The 27531-nt window shown below is 38.7% G+C and overlaps 1 protein-coding gene across 2 annotated transcripts in view; it reads left to right on the top strand.

Annotated features, from left to right (window-relative positions):
• The window catches only part of TRAPPC9 (trafficking protein particle complex subunit 9), a 420270-nt gene extending 394645 nt beyond the window's left edge, over positions 1-25625 (top strand). For both annotated transcript variants that reach the window (XM_067558312.1, XM_067558311.1), the window contains 2 exons: positions 5498-5651; positions 25506-25625. In XM_067558312.1, coding sequence (XP_067414413.1) covers positions 5498-5651; positions 25506-25604 — 253 coding nt within the window. In that variant the 3' untranslated portion in view covers positions 25605-25625. The remainder of the gene's footprint in view (positions 1-5497; positions 5652-25505) is intronic.
• The last annotated feature ends 1906 nt before the right edge of the window (positions 25626-27531 follow it).

Raw genomic sequence — 27531 nt, 5'->3', positions numbered from 1 at the left:
TGTAATGCATTCTCCCTCCTATGTCTCCTGCTTTTTTATTTGGAGGCTATCAGTTAGTGCATTTTTACAAAATCACTTAAAAACTAAAATATATTGAAGTTCTTAAAGTAATAAGTGCAACACAATGTATGCTTTTTATAATATTGAGAACACATTTGTTCATCCATTTGTTAAGGCAGTGGTACACACAGATGGTGACATACGGCATTTGAAAGTCAACAAGTCAAGGCACATTGCAGTGGAAGTACAGCCTCTGTGTGTGTATTTATAGATTTTCTTCATGATGTATGGCTGATGTTGTGTTTGAGACATTTCCTTTTTATATATTTGATTTTTAGTAGATTAAATCCTTCCATTTCAGTAAACATTGAGGAATAAATGGTAAAGGAGTTTTAATGATACAATACCAAGAAAGTGACCAAACTTGATATTGATTTTTAGCAATAGGAGCACTAAAAATTATGTAATGTAAGAATATTTGAAAGATTCCTTCCTTTGTCATGGCTTTCTAACATTTTGATTTTCCATTTCTTGCACACAGTTGTACACTCAGAGTAGTACTGTACCTGTTGCAGTGCAATGTGCAGAGCAATATTTGATGTTTTTCCCTCAGTGGCTTTATCTCATCTTCGCCGTTTATAACATTTATTCTCAGGGTGCTACCTATCTCAAGGGCCAGCCCTAGACCAAATGACTCCCAGACAAGGAGCGTCTTTGGCGCCCCCTCCCTCCTTTTGTTAAATTTTTAAATACCTTTTTTCGGTTGCATTTGTATCCCATTCCACAAATTTGATTCATGACTTATCACAGCTGGGCTCTCACTTTACTTCAGTTCATTTTTATATCTTACTGACTGACTGGAGATGCACCGCCCCTTATGTACCCGCGACGGCATGGCTTGACTACATTCTAGGAGGTTCGAGGTAAATTAATCCACATATGAATACCTGAAACATTTTACTTCAAACGTTCTATGTTCCCTTTTGTTGCTAGCAACAAAACCAGCACCCAGAGCCCAGTGTCCCCCTCTCCCAAGTCCGGCATCCCAGATGGTCACCTGCCCCTAAATCTGGCCCTGCTTGTCTCCCTCCATGTCTCATCATCTGTCAGTGCAGTATATATCATATATCTGAGCATAGGTGTAAGCATAGGTGATTGAAACAGGACTAGGAGCTTTTGCCACAAGAACTGAGGAGGAGAAACAGTCTGGGGGCCCTACCTATTCATCTGGGTAGAGAAGGGGAAGCTCTTCCTCTGCTTTTATGAGAGATTGGAGAGCTGTGCTCTTTCACACTCACGCCTTCTTTAACTCTTACATACATGTTCTGTCTTATGAGGGGTGAATACCTGACACTGATAAAAAAAGACAATGAAATATTAAGATGCTTAAATAAAAGGTGGAAGACTAATGAATGGGGATGAGTGAGGGTCTCATAAATGTAATGTGATGTGTTAGTTTAGCATTACTGTTTTATATTTTGTGGAAGGAGGAGCAGATGAATTCCCTGAGGGCCATCACATATTGAGCAAAATGTTATAATTAACAGCAATTTATCATCGATAATCATTTCATTGCAAATCACATGCCGACAAAGAACTCAAATCTTTCCTAGTCTGTTTATCTTATATGTTTTGGATACCTTGTTATTAAATTATTTTGTCTTAATATTTTGTCATTTAGAGTGTAATTGAGCTGGTTTGTCTAAAAAAAAAGTTGTTTTGTGTACCTACTGAGCTTCTCTGAATCATTTCTGGAAATTTAGCACAGCCTTCTGCAACAGAATTAGGCCAAATTATACTATTTAGCATGGATATGATTCCACAACATATGCATTTTACACGCTAATGAGCTGAGTGATAGATTTGTATACTTCTAATCTTGAAGTCATCAAAAGCCTTTGATGAATGTTCTTGGCTCTTTTAACTATCTTAATGCAGAGGATATTTGTTTACTTTCTTCAAGTTGATTTGATTACCTCAGCTTTTAGGCAAGTTATTTCTGCCTCCCAGTTAGAGGGGAAGGAATTTCCTTAGAGATTGAATTAGATTAGAGGTGTGATAAAGCTAAATAAAACATTGATTTATTGTAGAAATTGATAGATGTAGGAGAAAGGATGCTTTTTAAATGTTTTGATGGTTGTTGGTGTGGAGTATTACTGGTGCTGCATTGTTGTTAATGCTTCTAGTGCTGCTTTCCTTGGGGCTCCATTGTTAGCTGCACTCACACAGAGTGCAGCTGGCTGATTCAGAAGACCTCAGTGTAGTTCATAAAGAGAGACCACAGGCTTGGTTCAGTGGTGAAGGTGCTCAGACAGGTTTATTGCCAACACAGCACGGTACTAGTGCCCCATGGGAACTACAAATACACTAATACTTGTATGCCCGCAATAAGGTACCAGTTCAATCAACATACTGGGATGCTGTCCCCTAAACCAAACACACATGCTCCCCCGTGACTTCTATTTTTATACATGGACACAAAGAAGTTAGGTGTTACACTCCAGATGTTGTTAGTTAACACCCTTATACCTTACACCTGCTATTTCAAACAAAATATACTCATCCGTTATCCTGTCATTCCATCCTTATTTTATGAGGGGTTGGTGTGTTCCAGTACCATGTCTTCTGGTTTGTTTACATAGTTACTTGAGAAATCTGGGTATTCTTTTACCATCCTCTCAGGCCTACTCGAATTCACAGTCTTTGGTTCATACTGTTAGTCATACCTAGGGCTCCAAAAAGGCCTACTGTAGTGACACTCTTACTCAGTAGCAGCATGCAGGATCAGTGAGTGTGCCACCATTGATCGAGTCCCTGCCCAAGCCGTGCTGTTTGACTATGCCGGAAAATCGTGGCGCATTAATAATTTATCCTAAGAGTCAGGCTTCATTTAGGCTGAAGATTGAAGCTGTTCTCTGAGTCTCTTTCCATCTGAAACTTTTATGACTGTAAGTTACTCACTGCACTTCTGGATGCCCCGAAGCTTTGTCCTACATCTACCAAGGGCCAAAAATAAGACTGAACTCACTGAATAAATCTTTATTATAGAAATTTTTTCCCCCTATTTTGTAGGATTTGTTAAATAAAAAATTATAGCAAACATCACAAATTCAATAACCACCTTCTACAACAAAAATCTGTAAGTTGTTTACTTCTGTTACTTCCATTTTTCTACATTTGTCTGTCTTAGTACATCCATGAAAAATATTCCTATATTTGAAATTTACTGAGGTACAGAATAGAAACTAATGTAGTTCCCTCCGGTCTTTTGAAATGCACTTGACACTCGTGCTTTCGGGAGAGAATTGTGTTGTCACAGGAATGATGTTAAAAGCTGCTCTCTTTCATCCTGTCTTGCCTAAGAGCAAAGTCATCAGCAGTCATTCAATCACTGATGTTGTCCACAAAAGTGTATTTTAATTCTTTACTAATTAGTTTTCTATAACAGTTCATTTCAGATAGAGCTTTTTATCCGTGATACTTGGACAGGACATCACATTTTGTTGTATCACATTTTATGCTACATTCAGAAAGTGTAAATTGTTGTTTTAATTGTTGTTTATTGTTTAATATCTGACTGTTTAGCGCACACTATACCATGATATGTTTGTTAATTTGTTTACATGCCTCACCATATGTTTGATAGAAGCAATTATTTTACTAATTATTTGTTTGTATTTCTATTGCCATAAGATGTTGCAAATACCGTCTAATAGTGCCTGAGATGAATTAAGATATCCTGAAGTTCTGGGCATCACAATTTTTGCTTACAAATGTTTTGATGTACAAAATCTGCATGGCTGCATGGAAAGGGGGTACTTTTGTTTGCAGTTATCTCATGTGCATGAGCAAATGTAGGTTTTGTATTTAAAAATGTTTAAGTTTATGGCAGGAAATTTGTGGAAGTTGTTTTTTGTGTTTTATGCTGCTTTTGGCATAGTTACATTAAATAGCATGTCCACACCCTGGACTCTTTTATTCATATTATAAAATGACTTGTTAGGGTGCTTGGGTCCTCATTTGTATATCTATATGCAGGGCCATGTCAGTATTTAGTGGCAATTTCACCATTTTTCAGTTACGAGTTTCATAAGTAAGTAAAATTTTTGAAGGAAACAAAAGTTAGGAATTTCCTTTGCAAAGTTTGTAAACATGTTAAAATTAATTTCGGGGAGACATTTTTATAGTCCTACAATTGTCCCGTCCGCCCCCCCCCTTTTTTTCCCCCCACTTTTCTTTACATTTACATTGTTGCTGTATTGGGTTGTCTTGCTAAAATGTAATTTATAATGTGGGCTTACTAGAGTACTCCTCTTTTAAGCAGGGTGGATTTATTTAAATCAAAGTGATGTAAATCGCCAATTTTAATCATGATTTAAACAAGCAACAAGAAACCTTGATTTAAATAATTAACGTTGGGTTGTTTTTTTGTTTGTTTGGTTTTTTTTGCATGTATACTTTTTAGTTATTTTCCTAAAGCAAGGTTTATTCTCATGGGTTGGTAACCATTAAAGCATGTTGATTTGCAACTAAATATAGCCTTTACACTAAATTTGGTGCTTTCTTTTGCTAACCACGAGGATATACTATATCTATATACTTTTATTTAAGCAATTTTATAACTTAACTTACATTTATTCATGGTCTTAACTTTTACATTTTTAATATGTTAGAAAATGATGAATAACACATTTCTTATTTACTAAATAATTTTTTTACTGGTGATTTGTCAAGTTCTATTTGGATAGAAATTCAGTGAAAAAGCACAATACAGCATTTTATTTTTTTTATCAATTAACACCACCTTAATATGCTGGATACCTAGAAGAAAACATTTATCATAACGTGTTTCATTTAAAGCTAACTGATTTATTAAACAAAACAATATCTGTTGTTAGTGAATTTAACTGATTGTTTGTGGTCACCATGTCCTTCAAGATTTTAGAATTAGTAGATCTCAACCTTAATTTTGTTTCATAGCCTGAAATAGGAAAACATCCTTTCCTGCCTTTTCAGTTCCCAGTTGTTTTCTTAATTTTGAATTAAGTCAATTAAAATAAGTTGAAAAACTGAAATGAAAAAAGTATTCTCTCTCTGTCCACTCAAGTTCTAAGGGTGCAACCATTTGTCCAAATGTTGTTATTGCATCCTTTGTATCTTCAGCACTTTGGAAAATTAAGCCCTGCTGGTCCATTTTCTCATGGCAGGTTTGTTGAGCTTTTGAGGCACCCCAGTGAAGTGAACAGGCTTCAGGGATGAAGGAATCCCCAGTGTTTTCTTAAATTACCAATATGGATCTTTGATCATAACTTGCTTTCAATATTCTGTGCCATAAATAATAATATTAATGCATCATTGCTATCCAGATTTACTCTTCCTGAAGCAATATAATCTTTGTGTTTGGTCTGGTAAAGGTCTGTGAAATGGTCTCTGGGAAACATTCCCATGAAATTGCTGTATTGACAATTCTTTTCTTTTCTTCTTTTTTTTACCTCAGTATGGCTATCCAAGTTGACAAGTTTAATTTTGAGAGTTTCCCAGACTCCCCTGGTGAAAGGGTACAGTTTGCAAACCCAAAGCAACTGGAAGAAGAGAGACAGCAGGCAAAAGGTCTGGAGATCAACAGCAAGTTAGACGTTTGCTGGAAAATTATATCCTTTAATAAATGTTTGATATATAGATATAGATATATATAGCAGCCTTATGACACATTTTATTATAATTTAAATCACCATTTAACAAGATTACTGAAATGAAAAACAATTAGAACTTAACATAATTATAGACTTGTTAAAATTAATTGTACTGTATATTATTTAGATTTTTCATGATGTTCAAGTCTTAACATAATGGTTGTCTTAATCTGAGTCATTTGGCATGCTGCAAAGCCCATCTATTTTTCCATCTTTTGGGGAATGGAGAACAATGACAGTTGGTGTTATATAAAATAAGTTATGCATGGCATCATAGAAATATAAGCCTGGAAAGGATCTTGAGAAGTCATCAAATCCAGTCCCCTGCGCTCAGGCCAGGACCAAGTAAATTTAGACAATCCCTGACAGGTGTTCATCCAACCGGCTCTTAAAATCGTACAGTCATGGGGATTGCTCCTTTGGAAGCCTTTTCCAGAGCTTAATTACCGTTATAGTTAGAAAATGTTTCCTTAAATCTAACCTAAATCTTCCTGTCTAGATTAAGCCTATTAAGTCTTGTCCTACCTTCAGTGGAGATGGAGAACAATTGTTCACTGTTCTCGTTATAACAATCCTTAACATATCTGAAGACTGATTTCAGGTCCTCCCTATGTCTTCTTTTCTCAACAGTAAACATGAGCAGATTTTCTAATCTTTTCTCATAGTCAGGTTTTCTAAACCTTTTATTATTTTTGTGGCTCTCTTCTGAACTCTCTCCAACTTTTCCACATCTTTCCTAAAGCATGGCGCTTGGAACTGGATATAGTGCTCCTGCTGAGGCCTCACCAGTGCTGCATAGAGTGGGACAATTATCTCCCATGTCTTACATACAACGCTCTTGTTAATACAACACTCTTGTTAATTAGTCTTTTTCGCAACTGCCTCATATTGTCATTTCTCATTCAATTTGTCTTCCACCATTACCCCCAAATCCTTTTCAGAAATACTACCACCTAACCAGTGTGATATAGCGAGGGCAGAAAGCTTTAGGAAAGTGATTTATGGCAGATACGTAAGCCTCAGAATGCTCAGAGCTCTGTTCCCTGCAGAGTAGCTGAGTCTCGTTAGGGGGCAATTAGGAGCAGCCAGGTGCTCCATAAAAGCCCTCCGCCCCAAACACAGTGTATGAGCTGGGAGGAGTAGGAGTGCTGAGTTGCAAGGAGGAACAGACCAAAGTGCAGAGATCCTGTGGAGGAACAGGCTGGAGAAAGGTACCAGGCTCAAGAAGCCAGAAGGAGGGGGAAAAGTAGCCCAGGGGAAGAGAAGTGCAGTTGGGAACACGGTACCAGCAGCACCTAGCTGCTTCTCATAGGGCCCCTGGGCTGGGACCCAGAGGAGCGGGTGGGCCCGGGTCTCTACCCCCTCCTCGGGGAAGACGGGGTGACTAGAGACGCCCTGACCCACTACAAGCAACCAAAGCGTGAGACCCGCTAGGGGGAGGTCGGGCTGCCTGCCACACCAGTTATTCCCCATTTTGTAGTTATGCATTTGATTTTTCCTTCCTAATGAAGTATTTTGCATTTGTCTATAATATACATCTCTCCCTGTACCTTTTCTTGAACTGGTCTGTCTCATTATAGACTTACTTTGTTCTGGAGCCTGGGCCCTTTAAGGTTCCCTAATAATAATAGTGCCTTTCATCCAGAGATTTCAGATGATTTGTCAGCACTAATTATTGAAAACGCACAAAACTGCTGTGAAATGGGTTCCCTTATGAGGATGAGTAAATTGAACCACAGTAAATTGAAAGTGACTTGCCATAAGAAGTCAGTGGCATAGCCAGAAATCGATACCAAGAGTCTTTATGCAGTGCTCCATGTCTTACTCATTAGGCAACATTTAAAAAATAATTCCTGTTATGAAAAATTTCAGTTTAACCAAATTTCTTTTATTAAATTGCTAATAGATTCAACCCTCTGACAGCTATTGAAATATTTAAACACTTCCTGATAACATGGTTGAGATTCTTACACTGGAATTGGGTGACATGCTATAATAATCCTAATAATAATAATAAACAAATTCCCTCATCTTTTGGTTGTTATTGAGCTGCAATATTAATGTACATATTGCATTCTTTATTTAATTGCAAAAAATTATATCAAATAATTTTCTAAGTGACAGTTGTTTGACCTGTCTGTAGAAGGACATCTGAGGGAAAAATGCCCTATTTGTCCCGTCTTCCCCACCAGGACTAAAAAACAGTGAGACAGCTGTCTGAAGATTCACCTCACAAAAGAGGTGATGCGACCTGTGTCTGAACCAGGCCCCAGTTGTGACGCAGGGGACTCTGAATCCACCTGGAGCACTACTCCAGCAGATTCTCACTCAAAGCACAAGTTGGGTTCCTCTCCTGAGCCGATTCTGTGTGCTTTGGCACCACCAGCACAATCAGCACCAATATACTTACCTGAGATACTTTCTACTCCACACACTTCCTTGTCAGCAAAAGATCTTTTGTCTTTCCCCACCTGACTCTCCTTTGGTGCGGCCCCCTCCATTGCTTACTCCACTGATGCGCCCAGCACAGTCGTTTCACTCTGTGGTTATGCTGGGACCAATGGCGCACTTGGCACTGACAACACACTCTGGTTATGCCTTCACTGATGTCACTATTGACTTCATAACCTTTCCAACTACACTAGCCATTCCCTGTTCTTGAGCCTTGTTGATCTCTGATGCGTAGACCACCTAAGACTTCATCGGGAACTACTTCTCCCAAGTCTGAAGAGGTTTATGTTTCTTCTTCAGACTCTGAAAGGGAAGAACCTGTTTCTCCTTCCAGATCTTTCAGTTACCCCTCCAGTTGACATGCATCAACTCTCCATCTGTTCATCAATGACTTTACCGCTAGTTGAGGATTTTCTGTCCCAGAACCAGGGAAAGTCTCTGCATCTCAATGTCAGATCTGTCCACCTTATGGCGTGGATGATCTCTGGTTGAATGCTGATGAGAAATTGTGCTTCCGAGAGGTTCAGACTATTTTGGTGAGCAGCAGAAAGGAGCTCACAAGAGTCACATATTCAGTAAAGTGGAAGAGATTTTTCCCTATGGGTGTAGTCTCAACATTTATTGGCCCATCACATGGAGATTAGATTTACGCTAGACTGTCCTTTTACAGCTGAAATTATCAGGACTTTTAATTCCTTCTATGGGAGTTCACCTGGCTTCTATTTCTGTACTACATCTGACAGTATATGGAATTTCCATCTTCTCTTATCTTCTTGTTTCTTGAATTTTTGAAATGCCTGATCAACATTTACCATCCTGTATGTGTTCCCATATCTGTATAGTATTTAAATCTAGTTCTCTCCAAACTCATGTGATGCCCTTTTGACTACAACTCCACTATCTTTATTGTCTATGAAAACAGCCTTTTTGGTGACTATCAATCCTGCAAGGCAAGTTTCAGAACTTCAGTCTCTCCTAGCTGACCCTTCTTTCATTGTCTTCCATAAGGACAAGGTGTCGTTTAGGGCATACACCTAGTTTATACCTAAATAGTGTCAGCTTTTCATCTAAACCAAACAATTAATCTTCTGGTGTTTTTTCTACTCTATTTACCTGAAGCTGAGGAAGCCCTTCATACTTTGGATATTTGTAGAGCCCTGGCATTCTGTTTGGACCACACAAGATCATTCAGGACTCCCTCAGGTTTTCTGTAGCCTATGCTGAGAAAATTAAGGATCAATCAGTGTCATCTCAGCAAACCTCACACTGAATTTTGACTCCATTAAACTCTCATATTTTCATCTTCTGAAAGTCTCTGCTCCACCAGGAATGGCTCACTCATCAGGGCTCAGTCCACTCCATCGGCTTTTCTGAGCAATGTTCTGAAAGCTGATATCTGCAAGACAGGGATGTGATTGTCTGTGCATTCTTTTCCCACTCATTATGCCATCATTCAAGCCTCTCAATTCGGTGTTGCAATCTTCAGTCAGATGTTCTGAAATCCCTCCACCTGTAAGGGAACTACTGATGAGTCACCTACAGTGGATCGTAGGTGATATGCACAATCATTTGAGAGAGGAAAAAATGGTTACTTCCCTGTATAGTAACTGTTGTTCAAGATGTGTAATGCACATATATGTTCCTTGACCTGCCCACCTTCTCTGCTACTTCGGACATTACATACAGTGATGTAAAAGAACGGAGAGGGAGGCAGCAGCCAAACCCTTTTTATGCTCTCACCTGAGAGCACAAACAGAATAGGGACGTGTGTGCTGCCTACTGGTGCTGCTGGCAAAAGTCTCCAACTCGAGTGCACTGGGTGCTCACGCACTTATAGTGGAATGTATATGCTCACCACACATTTCAGTGAACAACAGTTACTGTACAGATAATTAACTGATTTATCTTTGCAAATGTAATAGCTAGAGATTTATTTTATATGAAAATTGAAAACCTGGAGGACAGGTTAGAGGTTTAGCCATCCTCCTCCACTGCTAGTTAGGGGTGGATGAGATATGACTTTTCAGGTCCACCACAATTTTGAGATTTTGAAAATGCAGAAAAAGAGTTTTTGATCTTACCTTCTAGATCATTTTTCAGACCTCACCTGGATCTGTAATCAGTTAATCTAGTGGTATGTTTCAGAGCCCTCTGATTTTAAGTTAGTAATTTTAGGCTCAGAAAGTTTCAACAGACAGTGAGAATCTGTGTCAGTAGAAGTGTCTGTTGGGTGCTATAAGCCTTGAAATCAACTAAGAGAGAGGTATTTGCAAAAACGTATCAAGTAGTGGCTGCCCAGATTCTAGATGTGCTAGTCGTCTTTGTACAAAGGCCATTTACACTGTAAGACCTAACTTTTCTGTGGACTATGTTCAGATTACTTTGCTGAGCTGTTCTATTAACCCTACTTTCTGTGCTTGAATGTATGTATGAGAGAGATTTATACATTAAGGAACAATGTTTGAATAATTTTCCTAGAAGTAATCAAACCTACTCTATAGCTAAAGGAAAAAAAATATATGGAGCCTCTATGCAATGTTCAGTTTCCTAGAAATGAATGCTGTGTTTTTCTATAAGCGTGTGCAATAAAAGAAGTTGTCATAGCTCGACATTAGACAGGATTCATCATAATGGGGATTAATGGCACAGGAAAAGATCTTAATTAATGTTGCTTTATGTCAAACATTTTTACATTTAAAAATATAGCTTAAGCTATGCTATAGCTTGAATGTACTGCATATGCCATAAATAAAAAGATGAACTCAGTTCTTCATATGAAATTTTTAAGTCAGCCATCATCTGGGTTGTTTAGAGATTTATATTTCTTGAATAAATATATTGTAATGATAATAATTGGTTAATATTTTGTGATGTTGTGACACACCAAAAACCAAAAGATTACATTTTGTCGTTTTAGAGGTCTGTGTGCAAATCTCATTGACGTCAGTAAAAAGTCAGTGAGAGCTGCAGACATCTTAGGGCAGAATTTGTCCCACCGGAGAGAAAGTATTAGGCTACCTAATCCAACCCATACCAATGCACGATTGCGCTGAACTGTATATTTTCCAGTGCTTTGTCCAGCTGAGTTTTCATTGTTTTAAGTTATGAGGTTTTCACTGTTTCATTTGACTATATCCCCCAGTCCAATAGTTCTAGACAGAAAAAATATACCTGATGTCCAATTTAAACTTTGTGCAGTGAGAAAACAAAAAAATATTAGAAAAATAGACTTTTTTGTTAGAAAAACCTGACTGATTTGCCATTTCAGTTTTAAAAGCTGTGGAGTAAATTTAACTGAAGATGGTTATGGAAATTATAAATTTATTGCGATAAGTTGCAACAAGAACACAGTTTCTTTTATTTTTAGCACCTGATAATGGCACGTGGTATCAACTGCACAGCAGTTTGTTGTTGTAATTCAGAATTTGAGCAGATGGAACACACAGTTTTAAGGTGGCTAACCTTTTCAGTATATGAATTCTACCAGAGTTCTACAAGATGAGTCTCTGCATATTCATATTCCATGCCTAACTTCTTCAAAGTCTTAAATTAGGAATTCCTAGAATAGGAGAAGATACTAAAAGGCATTAGAGGCCACTTCCCTTTTACATTCTCAAAATACTCTGCAATATGCCCCAGTGCACATTGCTTTCCAGAATATTCCAGTGACTAGCAGTGAGCCTTGTTCCCATAAGTGAGAATGTATAAAAACTCATCTCAAATAACTCTGGTCACAGATAAGTAACCTTCATTTTTGAGTTCCAGAGCGGTAGCCGTGTTAGTCTGTATACAGCAAAAACAACGAGAGTTCTGTAGCACTTTAAAGACTAACAAATTTAATTTCAGCTGAAATTAAATTTGTTAGTCTTTAAAGTGCTACAGAACTCTCGTTGTTTTGGTGTCATTTTTGAATAACTTTACACAGTTCTAGGAGTGTGCATAGAACACAGGATGGCTGAGGGGATTGGTAATAGGATACATTGCACTCATACTAAATTGTGATTTTTAAAAAAATTTTTTTTTAGCAGTACCTTAGCTAGATTTTTTCATTTCCACTGTTACCAGTTCAGCTCTGTTACAGAGAAATAGTCACTATACAATAAACTAGTGCTCTCGGATAATGGTCTGTTTTTCTATAAATGTATCATCAGTTTCACACTAATTATCAGTCACAAAACCCACCACCACAATAAGCACATTTATTTGCTTCTCAAACTAAAGATGAATGTTAAATTACAGTGACAAAGGCTGGTGTTTGATTTATTTCTACATGGTTATTTAAGGACCAGAACAGAACACCAGAACAGTATTCCCAGTAGTGGACTCTCCAGTGCCAAATATGTAGGTAATATAACCTCTCTGCCCCTATTTGAGCTTCCCCTGTTTATGTATCCAAGGATTACACTATGCCTTTTGGCCACAGTGTTGCACTGGTGGCTCATATTGAGCTGATTATCCACAGTGACCCTCAAATCTTTTTCAGAGTCACTGCTTCCCAGGATACAGCCCCCCATCCTGTAAATATGACCTGCACTTTGTTCTTAGAGTAATATGTTTACATTTGGCTATATTAAAATGCATATTGTTTGCTTGCTCCCAGTTTACAAAGCATTCCAGATTATCCTGTATCAGTGACCTGTCCTCTTCATTATTTACCACTCCCCCAACTATTGCGTCGTCTTCAGACTTTATCGCTGATGATTTTATGTTTTGTTCCAGTCACTGATCACAATGTTAAATAATGTAATGCCAGGAACTGATACCTGCCGGACCCCACTAGAAACATAATGCTTCCCAGTTTACAAATACAATTTATCAGTCAGCCAATTTTTTAAAAATACATTTAATGTCTACCTTGCTTATTTTGTATCATTGTAGTTTCTTAGTTAAAATATCATGCAGTACTTGTTCAAATGCTGACAGATGTCTAAATATATTTCATCACCACTATTACCTTTATTAGCCAAACTTGTAATCTCAATTAAAAAATATGTATCAAGTTAGTTTCACAAGATATATTTTCCATAAAGCCATTGACATTAATTATATTGCCCTCTTTTAATGCTTTATTAATCGTGTCCTGTATCAGCTTTTGTATCATTATGCCCAGGCTCAGTGTTAGTGAGACATGCATATAGTTACTCAGGTCATCCTGTTTATCTTTTAAAAATATTGGCACAATCATAGCTTTCATTCAGTCCTCTGGAACTTCTCTAGTGTTCCAAGAGTTATTGAAAATTAGCATTAATGGTCCAGCAATCTACTTGGCTTGCTCTTTTAAAACACTTGGATGCAAGTTACCCAGACCTGCTGATTTAAAAAAAGTCTAGCTTTAATCGCTGCTGTTTAACATCCTTCTGAGTTACTATTTGAATGGAAAGATTGTCGTTGTTGTCATTATCATATGATCTGACTACATCATCTGGCTTTTTCCCAAATACAGAACAGAAATACTTATTGAACACTTCTGCCTTTTCTGCATTATCATGGACAGTTCTATCATTTCTGTCTAATAATAGAGCAACACATTGTTAGAATTCCTTTTGTACCTAATATACTTGAAAAACTCCTTGTTACTGTTCTTATCTCTACTGGGCATGGATTTCACCTGATGTCTTTTTGCTTCTGTTATCAATTTTCTACAGTTTCTACCTTCTGTTTAATATTCATTACTATTGACATGCCCATTTTCCCCATTTGTTACATATGTTTTAAATTGTTTTATAACTGCTTTCACTTACCCTTTAAGTCAGATTGTTTTTTTAACCAGGATGTCCTTCTTTCTTGATTGTGACTTTTTTTGGGAATTGAGTGAAATGTTCTTAAATAGTTACCATATATCATTCACATTTCTCTGTTCAAATGTTTTCTCCTTGTTTTCAGTGCTGTGCAATTGGTCCTTTGAAGCACCAAGAATATATTTTACTGGTTTGAGCTTCATTCTGTTTGCACATAACAGATGTGATCAAGTCATGATCACTTGTACCTAATACGATGTTTCCCAGAAGTATCCAAGGTTGTGATGTTCCTGGCCACAGGCATCACAAATAAGGCTTTTGATACTGTCTTGCATGACCATCTCGTAAACTAACTAGGGGAATACAATCTAGATCAGTGGTTCTTAACCTTTCCAAACTACTGTACCCCTGAAGCCTGAGTCCCACCCCCACGGGGCTGAAGCATGTAACTTAGTTTCATGGCGCCCCTGTGGCTCCAGGCAATTGCCTTTCTTGCCACCCCCAATACCAGATCTGCACTTGCGACCCCTCTAAACCCCCAGGTTAAGAAACACTGATCTAGATGGAGCTACTCTAGGGTGGGTGCATAACTGGCTAGAAAACTGTTCCTAGAGAGTAATCATCAGTGGTTCACAGTAAAGCTGGAAGGGCATATCGAGTGGGCTCTTGCAGGGATTGGTCCTGGGTCTGGTTCTCTTCAATATCTTAATCAGTAATTTAGATAACGGCATAGAGAGTATACTTATAAAGCTTGCTGATGATACCAACCGGGGAGGGGTTGCAAGTGCTTTGGAGGATAGTGTTAAAATTCAAAATGATCAGGACAAACTGGAGAAATGGTCTGAAGTAAATAGGATGATATTCAATAAGGACAAATGCAAAGTACTCCACTTAGGAAGGAACAATCAACTGCACACATGCAAAATGGGAAATGACAGCCAAAGAAAGAGTACTGTGGAAAGGGATCTGCGGGTCATAGTGGATCATAAGTTAAACATGAGTCAACACTGTAACACTGTTGCAAAAAAAGCAAACATCATTCTGGGATGTGTTAGTAGTATTGTAAGCAAGACACAAGAAGGAATTCTTCTGCTCTACTCCCTGCTGATCAGGCCTCAGCTGGAGTATTGTGTCCAGTTCTGGGTGCCACATTTCGGAAAGATGTGGACAAATTAGAGAAGAGGAACTAAAATGATTAAAGGTCTAGAAAACATCTATGAAGGAATATTGAAAAAAATTGCATTTGTTTAGTCTGGAAGAGAGAAGACTGAGGGGGGACATAACAGTTTTCAAGTATATAAAAGATTGTTAAAAGGAGGAGGGAGAAAAGTTGTTCTCTTTAACCTCTGAGGATAGGACAAGAAGCAATGGGCTTAAACTGCAGCAAGTGCAGTTTAAGTTGGACATTGGGAAAAACTTCCTAACTGTCAGGGTAGTTAGGCACTGGACTAAATTGCCTAGGGAGATTGTGGAATCTCCCTCATTGGAGATTTTTAAGAACAGGTTAGACAAACACTTGTCAGGGATGGTCTAGATAATACTTAGTCCTGCCTTGAATGCAGGGGACTGGACTAGAAGAAATCTCGAGGTCCCTTCCAGTTCTACAATTCTGTGATTTTTCTCAGCCTAAGAACATGTATAGCTATTCTTAAATACAGACGTTTTTATGTATACATGCATACACTTGTGTATATGCATATACATGTGTGTGTGTGTGTGTGTGTGTGTATTGGGTCATTACATCTAAATTTACAATTGATTTGGTAAATCAAATATAAACTAGTGCAAAATATAAACATGAAAAATAGAATATACAAATTCATATTTAGTCGGTTGTCTTGTGCAAATTGAATAACTAGTGCTATTTAAGGTTTAGATTATAGTCTACTTTACCTGTTAGGATATAGATTGTTCTAAGGGACTTGTGGTTAGTGCAACATGATCCATTAGAGGTATAGCTGGTGAAGAGAATTGGTCTAGCAGTGCAAGTTGTGATGAATAGTGCAGATAATACTTCAGTCAATTGGTGGTGCTATAAACCCCAGCTTTGTGTTAAACTGTTACTCTATGCTAGAGCCTTGTGCGGGACAACTTTTAAAATTCCACTCCTGTCCTGCCCTGCAATGGCCAGTCCCACCCACTCCTCCATTATTTTTTTGCATTTTTATCCCACTCCCACCTGCAGAAACCTTAGATCCTGCAAGTCCTGCAAGAGAGACAGATTTCCCCACACAACTCAGTAAACCTCAAAAATACCAAACATCATCAGTTAATACATAAACGGAATTCAGACACAATTTTTACATGGTAAACTGACAAGACTGCAAATTTTATGAAGCCTGCTAAGTCAATAGTGAAAGTGGATGAGTACTTGATGCTGTATCTGACGTTGGTCCTCCTCAGATTTGCTGTATGCCATTGAATGCAGTCCTCTTTTTGTACTTCATCATTGAACTTCAGTAGCTTGAAGTTGGTAGGTCTGGGCTTGTCAGACTCCTGCCTTCTAGTACCAGGCATTTGATGAGCCCTTCCAATATCTAAGGTGGTAATTGGGTGTCCAATTGAAATACGTCAAGGAGCACCTTCTGAATAAAGCTGATAATATCTTTTTCCTCTAGGCCCTCAACAGTGCCCAAGAGGTGAAGGTTGTTTCTTTGAGATGTTTTCTAAGCCATCCTGTTTTTCTTCCAGTTTGCCTACTCTAAGCTTTAAGGAGGCAGTTTCTTCTTTAATTTCACTGGTTTCAATGGCAGTCTTTTGAAGCTCATTTTGATGTGAGCTATTTGGGATTTTACATCACATACATCTTTAGAAAGGCCATGAATATCTTTTGAGATTGAATCCAGTCAGTCTGTGAGGAATTCTTTCAGTGCCTGGGCTGTGTTCTGCGCTGGCCTTTCGGTCTCCCACTTCAGCTGCTTATATGATTCAGGTTTAGGTCTTTTCTTGTCTCTCATTGGAATCCATATTCAACAGTTTGAAGTTATCCAGGGGATTAATTTAAACTTTTATGACAAAGTTATTGCCAGTTTGCTAGGAAAGTAATCATTAGAGATTAATATGTGTGGGGTGAGGAGGAGCATGACTAGCAATCATGTGTACCATGTGACTCCCCAGTGATGACATTTTTAAAGTCTTCTTATTTTTAGAGTTAAAGTTGTTAAAAGTTTTGGTGATAACTATGTTAGTTATACAGCTTTTCATTGATATGGGACGTTTAAAACAAGATTAGGCAAACCAACAGAAAATGTTTTAAGTTATAATCTAGCATTGATAGGGCAATGGTTTAGATAGCCTCATAGATATCTTCCCTCTAGTTTCTATGATTCATTCCATCCTGAAATAGCAATAGTTTACATTTGCACGAAAATCTGTCTTCTCTTGGGGTAGCTTGGTGATTTTTAAAATACTCATTAATGATCTAGAGGATGGGGTAGGATGCACCCTCAGCAAGCTTGCTAGTGGGAGTGGTAGATACCGTGGAAGGTAGGGATAGGATACAGAAGGATCTAAACAAACTGGAGGATTGGGCCAAAAGAAATCTGATGAGGTTCAACAAGGACAAGTGCAGAGTCCCGCACTTTGGTCGGAAGAATCACATGCACAGCTACAGACTGGGGACCAATGAGCTAAGCAGTAGTTCTGCAGAGAAGGACTTGGGGGTTACAGTAGATAAGAAGCTGGATATGAGTCAGCAGTGTGCCCTGGTTGCCAAGAAGGCTAATAGCATATTGGGCTGCATTAGTAGGAGCATTGCCAGCAGATTGCGGGAAGTGATTATTCCCCTCTATTCGGCATTGGTGAGGCCGCATTTGGAGTATTGTGTCCAGTTTTGGGCCCCCCCACTACAAAAAGGATGTGGAGAAGTTGGAGAGAGTCCAGTGGAGGGCAACAAAAATGATTAGGGGGCTGGAGCACAGGACTTATGAGGAGAGGCTGAGGGAACTAGGCTTGTCTAATCTGCAGTAGAGAAGAATGAGGGGAGATTTGATAGTAGCTTTTAACTACCTGAAAGGGGGTTCCAGGGAGGATGGAGCTAGGCTATTCTCGGTGGTGGCAGATGACAGAACAAGGAGCAACGGTCTCAAATTGCAGTGGGGGAGGTCAACGTTGGACATTAGGAAAAAGTTTTTCACTAGGACGGTGGTGAAGCACTGGAATGGATTACCTAGAGAAGTGGTGGAATCTCCATCTTTAGAGGTTTTTAAGCTGCGGCTTGACAAAACCCTCGCTGGGATTATTTAGCTGAGGTTAGTCCTGCTTTGAGCAGGGGGTTGGACTAGATGACCTCCTGAGGTTCTTTCCAACTCTAGGATTCTATGATACTAAACAAATATTTATATATACTCATACTGCATTTTGTAATAAATTTCCTTTACTGTACCAATTTTTTCCCTCAAAAACAAGTGAGGTTTCATTGGTCCATCTAGTTGATTGAGATCAGCAAATTGAGTTCATTTTGTTTTTCAGAACCTAAATAAGTGTATTTAGCGAGATCAAAACAGTACCATAATCAGCATACTAAAAGTTCAAAATGCAAATGAGAAAACAGATTTATGGTAAACAGTGTTCATTAATCATTTAAAACAGTTTTTCATTAGTCTAATTTCTATTTATGAAAATTTGCTAATTTATTTATGCTGAAGTAGAATAGGGATGCATTCATCCACCTGTATTTATTCATACAGAAACTGACAAGTGTAACATAAAAAACATCTTCGGGATGCCTGAGGTGAAACATGGCACAGCAGATAGAAAACAATTAAGGGATTTAAAACGGAAAACAATCTGAAAAATCTGTACCTAATTCCTTTTTAGCAGTAGGTTTCAAACATAATATTTAGTAGGTTTTGCTTTGGTTATATGGTGTCTTCGGAACAGCAAATATACATTGGTAAGTTAGGTAGAGTCTGAGACAATTTTTTCCTTAGGGGATATATAAATTGTTCAACTGTTTTCAGGATTTTCAACATAAAAAAATTATACACTATATGCCCCCAATTTACTGAGAGACACAAAGTGAAGTTTTGCTCTGAAAAGTTACTTTTTAAAAATAGCATCATAGGGTGTAGTATTTGTTGCCTCTCTGGCTCTAGATCAAATCTCTTTGAGTGTTCAAGAAAGAAGTTAGTGTTTTAAACTGCCAGACTTGCAGACTCAAATTAGAATCTGAAAGTCAAGCTTTGTTCATTCTTGCTGATGCATGCATTACCCACAATAAGGATTTTGCGTTTGGAATTCATGTAACATTTCTGTTGAAGATGGGCAGGCCAGAAGATGGTTCTGCTTACTCCCATCTGTATGGTCTGCAGAGCTAATAAGCTAAACAGTAGCAGAAAAAAAATACTTTGGTGGATAAAGTCAGCAGATAGGACTCTGAATACATACAGGGAATGGGTGTGTTGAGTAAGATGACATAATTATTACATGGACACATTTTCAAAGTAATAATAGTATCCCTTATACAGTACTTTTAATGCAAAGCAATTAACAAAGGTGAGTAAATTTTAGTTTTTCCTCTTACAGGGAAACTTAGACATGGAGGGATTTAAATTACTTCTCATAAGTCATGCAGTGAGCTAGAGATTGTAATGCAATCCTTCCTGTAATTTATTTATTTAGTGGTTTTAGTCTTAAATAAGTAAACTTTTCTCACTCATCCACATATTTAAATTAAATCTTATGTGAGGCCCTTTAGTCCCTGGTCTTTAGTCACTGTCATCTGCTGTAGGGTCATCCAAGAAAGGCCAAACCCCACAAACCAGTTCTTTGAGCGGATCTGCGGAGTAGGAAACCAGAGCAGCAGTGCATCTATTACTGGTGAATTGAGAGCTAATGTAAGGTGCAGTGCAATGAAGGGCTTAATATAAAAAGGAAGAGTTGCTGTCTGGAGTTCCTTTTCTCCAGTTTCATCTAAGACTATCTTCAATATGGCTTCCAACTCTTGCATTCAACTGAAATAGCTCTTGCCATCATCTCTACTGACCTCTTTTTAGCCAAATCTCCGAATCAGTACTTTATCTTCATCCACCTTGATTTGTCAGCTGCCTTTGGCACAGATGACCACGCTCCTCCTTTTGAAATTTTATCTTCCCTTGGCTTCTGAGAGTCTGTTTTCTCCTGGTTCTCCTGCTCCTTCTCTAATTGCTCTGTCAGTGTGTCCTTTGGAGGATCCTCCTTATCGCCTCTCCAGTTTTCTATGGGGGTTTGACATGGCTCTGTCCTTGGTCCTCTTCTTCTACTATCTCTGGGTAATCTCGTTTGCAAACACAAATTCAACTACCATCTCGATGCTGATGATTCACAGTTCCACCTCTCTGGCTGTGTCCAATCTAAAATCTTGATCTGTCTCTCTGACATCTACCTGTGAATGTCTACCTGTCAACTCAAGCTCAGCGTGGCTAAAACAGAGCTCTTATTCTTCCCTGCCCACGCCTTCCCTGCTACTTTCTTTCTCGATCACAGTGGACAATACCAATATTTTACCTATCACTCAGTTCCATAACCTAAGTGTCATCTTTGACTTGGACCACTCTCTAGGTTATATCAGATCCAGGCTGCGTCTAAGTCATGCATATGCTTTCTGCAGTATGTTTCTAAGGTACAGCATTTCCTATCCATACACACAACTAAAACTCATGTCCAGGCTCTCGTCAGCTAATGTCTTGATTACTGTAACATTCTTTTTTGTGGCCTGTATATGTAATCTTGTCCCACTTATTCTTTCAGAATACTGCTGCAAAGATAATTTTGCAAGCACCTCACTTTGACCAAATCACTCCTCTCTTTCCATCCCTTCAGTAGCTCCATGTTATCTACTGTTTCAAACATTAGCTACTTATCTTCACTTTCAAGGCCCTTCATGACCTGTCCCACCCTACCTATCATCTTTCTTTCCATACTGAAAGATCACTTGCTGCCTCTGGTCAGCCCACTCATTAAATTTTCAAACAAGCACTGTTGTGTGTTTTGACATTCTTCCCTTCACGGTTATGATAAGCTCCCCAAAAACATCTGCAATACTAACTCATTATCCTTCTTCAAAACCCTCCTTAAAACTGTCCTTTGCTGTGAGGCCTACAAAGACATTGACAAGAGTTAGGCCAGTTTTATGCTGAGACCTACTATGTTGACCATATTGTCTAATTCTCTTTTGTTATACTCTACATATACAGAAAACTAGAGGAAATCTGTATTTTTTAGTCAATTACCAAATTAATTACTAAATAAACAATTCCATATATTTTATCCATCTAATAAATTGCCAAGACATTGAATATGATTTAAAAAATCCCATATGTTCAAATCAAATGTTCTCTGTACACAGATACTTAGGATATAAACACTAGGGATAAAGTCTAGCAGTCAGTGTGGGTCTGTGGAAATCATGGATACAGTTACATAGTGTAATACTCCATAATTTAAATATGTTTAAAGGAAACCTCCCATGTTTTTCTTTGACTGATGATCCTTTGTGTATTTCATCTGTTGGTGCATAAGCCTGCCATGTGCCCGAGTCCGAAAATTCTTCAAAGCAGTGTTGGTTGACCTGCCCATGCACAGTAACTCTTCTTGTGCTCCTGACCAAGGGTATAAGAGGCAGTGCTGGTCAACACCGCTCCAGTTCCATCTTACCATTGCATGGCCTGAGTCAGAATCATGTCCTCCTTAGTTGCGTAACCTATGTAGAAAACATTTGTAAATAGTTAGGGTTTAACTGATCTCCATATTTGGAGTCAGGAAGGAATTTTCCCCCAGGGCAGATTGGCATAGGCCCTGGGGGTTTTTCACCTTCCTCTGCAGCATGGGGCACGGGTCACTTGCTGGTGGATTATCTGTACCTTGAAGTCTTTAAATCATTATTTGAGGACTTCAGTAACTCAGTCCTATGTTAAGGGTCTATTACAGGAGTGGGTGGGTAAGGTTCTGTGGTCTGCATTGTGCAGGAGGTCAGACTAGAAGATCATAATAGTCCCTTCTGACCTTATAATCTGAGTTATATTCTTAGACTAGTAGTTAATAGTTAAAAAGTTGATAGAAATGCTCTATTCTATACTTTCTCCCCAGTTGTGGAACCCCTCCTCCAGTTTCAGGACTATGCCCAGAGTACCAGGATTCAAGAATTATGTCTCCTTCTTCATCAGGCAGCGATGATGTACTGTCTGGGTGAGGCACACATTCCTGTAAAGTGCAGTATCTGTTTCTCCTTCCCACCCAGAACTTGAGAAACCTGGGAGCTTTGCCTACAGAAGCAGCTGATGGAGAAAGCTATGCTTTCTGGGCCCGAAAGACACCCCCGCCCCCCCAACTACACATTGGCCTCAACTGTCTAGCAGTGTCCTTCCAAGTACGTGCCTTGGAGCAAAGTTATCAACATCTAAACCCAAGGATTCCGATTGCAGGGCTGCCAGTGAGAATAGAGGGCACTCATGGGTGTAAGGACACAGCCTCATTGAGGACTGTCCATAAGAAACGCGTTTCCACCCTGAGCCTGTCCAGGTTGGGGAGGTGTCAGGAACAGAATCTAAGGAGCTGGCTTCAGTGAAGACCCCCCAGATCTGAGGATAAGATATATAAAGAAAGATCTGCCAGTTCTGTTGGTCACCTCAGTTCCAAAGCTTAAAGGTAAATCCTTGCCGGTTCTGTCTCCGAGTGTTGGTCTGGACTCTTCGTTGGTACTGCCTCATCCATCTAAAGATTGTCTGGTCATTGCAGATCCCCGAATCTATCAGACTTAACTGCGGGAACCACTTGAACACGAGGGCATACTGAAATTTATATAATACCGGAGAATATATTCCTCGCTTATCTTCAGTCTACTTCTTTCTGGGCCAGCCCTCCTAACAGTGTCCTTACTCCAGAGAAGGAGCCTACATCACTTTTCCAGGAGTCGTCTCGCCTCCAGCCGTTCAGCAGGAGTGCCCTGGTGTTGACAGTACAACCACTACCACTGGAGCAGTTTTCGGACTTGGTTGAATCCGAGGAAATGACTGCACCAGTATTTCGGGAGAGGCCGTTGAGTCTCAATAGACAGTCAAGGAGTTTTGCTTGCCATTCCGCTGGATATGAACCACTGGTCCCCTGAAACTGTTTGATTCCTCCTTCTGGCCTTATTAGGGTCTATGGGATCTTTATGGCATGGGTGCATGCCCCTCTGAGGAATTGTACTGTTTCTCTCCCTCTTGCCAGCTTGTTCTCAGTTTACAAGGATGAAGAGTTGGAACTGGATCCACAGGTTCTGACAAGTGCCTCTTCATCATCCCTGGACAAAGCGGTCACTCCTTCGCCTTCTCCATCAGATGACCATCGCCAATATCAGGCGCTGCTATAAAGAGTGGCTAGTGACTTACAGATTCCATTAGAGGAAGTCATGGACCCCCAACACCAGTTCCTGGACATTTTGCAGTTGCAGGGACTGAGTAAGGTTTCTCTGCCTATCAATGAGGCCATACAAGTGCAGTTTAAGTTGGACATTAGGAAAAACTTCCTTACTGTTAGGACCAAATCTTTCAGACTGTCCCCATATCTCTTTGTAGCTATAGGTGTGTGCTCCAAGGGTCAGGCCATTTCATCACAAAAAGATTTTCAATATGAGTAACACATGGTATAGCATTGTGCTACTCTCTCACCAACTATTAAGCTCACTCCACCGGAGCCCAAATGGAATCCTTAGCCTGTTCCAGCAAGGCTGCTTCATGGAGCAACCCACTCACATTGGTCAAGCATTATGTGCTGGATTTAGCCACTAGATTAAATGCCATATTTGGGAGAGCGGTATTCCAATCTGTATTTGAGCAGTGCAGCTAATACTCCTCATTTCACCATGCTGAAGAGGATGCTGTTTGCCAGTAACCTACAGTGGGATCCACACTGATTAAAAACTCGAAGAAGAAAGAATGGTTACTTACCCTACAGTAACTGTGATTCTTCAAGACGATGTCAGTGTGGATCTGATAACCTGCCCTCTGTCCCTGCTTTTGGATTACTCCACTTCGACAGGGTTCAAATTGCAAGGGGACTGAGTGGGAGGGTCAAGGTCACTGCCATTTTTATTTCCTGACATGGGAGTATGCAGTGCTCCAATGGATACAGCTGTTCAAAAGATTCTGAGCTTGTGCATATGAGGTGTGTGCACCCCTATAGTGAGATCCATACTGACTACTTCTTTTAGAAACACAATTATTATAGGATAAGACAAGTAACCATTCTTTCTATGTCCCTGTAGAAACTTTCTTTCGACACCCAATTATTTTGATACATCTTTACTTGAAAACTATGTAATAAGGTGTGAAATGCAAGAGGATTTATATCTGCTCCCTTACTTCTCTAGTGTGCTTTGAATTCAAAGGTAGCCACTGCTTTTATTTTTTGTAAACTAATTTGTGACACTGTAGTTGCTTCAACCTGTATGCAAAGAAAATGAAATGGTGTGAACACAAGGTATTTTAGTTGGATTGACTGTTATATTAGCACTTAGGAAATATGTATTTTTCAAGCCCCTACAGCAATGGTTCTTAACCTTTCCAAACTACTGTACCCCTGAAGCCTGAGTTCCACCCCCACGGGGCTGAGGCATGTAACTTAGTTTCATGGCGCCCCTGTGGCTCCAGGCAATTGCCTTTCTTGCCACCCCCAATACCAGCTCTGCACTTGCGACCCCTCTAAAACCCCAGGTTAAGAAACACTGCCCTACAGTCTGATTTCCCAGTACAAGGAACTTGCTGTGCAACTTCGATTTCCTGGATTATGAACTCTCATAAGTGAGCCCCAGTTGTAAAAATGCATATAATTAAAGGAAGATGTATAATATGGCACACCTAAGCACAGCATGGCCCCAGTGCTTGTAGGAAAATTCATTGATTTTATTTAATAGTGATTTGTAGTTTACATTTTGTATTCAAGGAAAATAATCCTACATTTCCTTTTTAATTTCAAAGGCAAAAGGTAAGTAGAATTGTGTGATAGGAGTAACTCCAATTTTCTCCCTTTTTTTGCAAAACTGTTAGAGTACAATTTATTTCTATTTATAACAAAGGTTTCTTTTTCAGTTTATCCCATATTTTATGCATGTTTGATCTGTACTTGTTCATATTTTGTCTTTCCTGAGTGTACTGGGGTATGAATAGAAGGCATAGGAAGTTATTTCTCTTTCCCCATCTAGCATCTGAATGGGAACAGGGTGGTCTCAGAACCGAGTGCTTCCTTCAGCACTCTAAGGAATAGGTAGATGATAAGTCCAGAGCCATTCCAAGTGCAATGATGGTGTGATCAGATTGCTTGGGTGTGAGGCTGGACCTTGCTATCTGGTGTACATGAATGTGGGCCTTGCATGTGATGATTAAAGATCCAGATTGCATTTTGTCCTAGCCACTTAGGTCAGACTGTTCCACTGTCTCCCTTTCACACATGTTTCACAATGGCAAGATTGGAATCTGGCACTTAATGTTTCCACTCTGAAGATATAAACTACTATAATTAATTGTCCAGTACCCAACTTCACGGATTAATAAGTAAATATGAAGTTTTAAATCTTTTATAAATCCCTAAAGTACTATTTTGGTTTTCAGTAATCAAAAATGTTTGTGTTGTCTCTGGATCAAAGTTTTCCTTAACTCTCATTTACCCTTCTTTGACGCGTGAAGGAGAAGCAAGTGTAGAAGGAGTTCTTAATCAGCTGGTCCTAGAGCATCTACAGTTGGCTCCTCTCCAGTGGGGTGAGTAATGTCAAAAAGCATTGATGATCATTTAGGATGAGTATTGATTTCAAATCTTCTGTAATATGTATCTTAGAGAAATTTATTACATAAAGTCTTCAAGCAATGTTTTGATAAAATATACCATGTACAACGTTGTCTACATTTTCATTTATTGATTGAAAATCTATGATGCGGAAGAGGTTACTAGGAAAGGTTTTTTTTTTTCATGAACATTTTGCACAGCTGGAGAAAATCTTATAATTTAGGTATCTATTATTGTTACATTATATTAATATTAAATATGGTGATAATAGTTTTGTGGTACAGCTGAACAGGAATTAATTCTTGCAAACAAAGGTCGTAATTGTTTTGTACAAAAGATAACTGTTCTTTACCTTTTTCTTACATGTTACAGTATGTGGAGTAAAATAAGTTGTGAAGCTTTACTCACTGATCTGTGATGCACTTTTTTTCAAGTACATTATTACTCTATACTAGAGATTTACATTCCAGTAAAAGTTACTGGAAGGATGTTGGTTTGGATACCAAGGAAGAGGATTTTCTCATAATTATGCATTAACTGTGTGAGCAGAATCAATTTCACATGAAATTATGGAAATTTGACTCCTGTAAGAGTGGCAACAATGTTCATATAAGAGCCTGTGATGGTGATTATTTACAGCACTTTAGAAGGGATTTAGGAGCATAAATCCCAGTGATTTTCACTGTGGCTTGTGCTTCTGACTCCCTTAGGAATATGAGAAACTCTCCCCTTGCATTGTTGTATGATCTATCTCATTTAAAATGAAAGATCTTCTGATTCTTCTCATGTTCTCTTTTGTTTTCCCAATTTTGGTTTTCCTTCAACTTGCAAATTCCATTACTTCCTTAAGATAGCAAAAGTTTGGATCCTTAAGAACCAAATAGTCTTTTGCATCCCTACTTAAAATGGTAACTCAGTAGATCAGGATCAGATATTTGGTGTGCTGGAGGAGGACATGACTTGTTCTGATTCACAATACAGTTCTTTTCTGCACAATAATCTTTGACTTCTTATATGGAACCTAATGGAAGGATGACAGACTTTGTCTTTTGCAGAGGATTTGAACTGTCATCTCTATTTCTAAGGTTTGTGATATTTCCTGCCTTATAGTCAAGTGGTTTGAAATATCTCCTGGCCTACAGTGTGATAATCTTCCATATTAAAATAAAGTATTCTAAGAGTTCTGTGGCTCAAAAGGAATATACAATATTATGGAAAAATGGCATAAATGTTATGATATTGCTGAGACAGCAAGATTACAGGTAAGAAATGGCAAAGTTATGGACCCAAGTTATGCCGAGAATGAATATGATCTTCCCTAAACCATACCTTGTCCTCTTGTTCAAGTCTAATATTTTCAATTTCTGCATATATGGTTAACTGTAATGACTCAATTTTTATGTACCATGTCAAAAAGTTATGTTAATGTGGGAACTGTAAATTATTCTCCTGTCTTTGTGTTTGCATAAAATTCCTACCAGAATGTTACATTAATAATGTATTGTGTTTAATTCTCCTTTTTACAAAAAACAAAGAAGGAGAAAGAAAAAGCTTCCACTTATTTTTATTTAAATTTCTATTTAAATATGCAATCATTAACTTGTGCATTCAGTTGAGATTTCTCATGCTGGGGGGAGTCAAGCGTTCCAGAGTGAAATAATTGCAATAGAAGCCACTGGGGACCCACAAAAGAGCCTCACAGCAATGGGTGCCACTTCTGATACAATTGAAAGTGGTCTGCACAACTTATGGATGAGAGACTGTTACTGGAGGATCTGGGGATGAAGGGTGTGTGAGAATGGGTGTGTATGTATATATAAAATATTATATCCTCTTGCCATTTATAGTTTAAACTGGTACGGAAAATCACATGCTACTTGCGTAGTGCTCTATTCACTCACTGATAATAT

The sequence above is a fragment of the Emydura macquarii genome, unplaced genomic scaffold (genome assembly GCF_026122565.2).
Source record: "Emydura macquarii macquarii isolate MOO-44397 ecotype Brisbane River unplaced genomic scaffold, CSIRO-AGI_Emac_v2 contig_1947, whole genome shotgun sequence".
Lineage (NCBI taxonomy): Eukaryota > Metazoa > Chordata > Testudines > Chelidae > Emydura > Emydura macquarii.
Note: the sequence above shows the minus strand (reverse complement) of the source record. Positions and strands in the feature narration are given on the sequence as shown.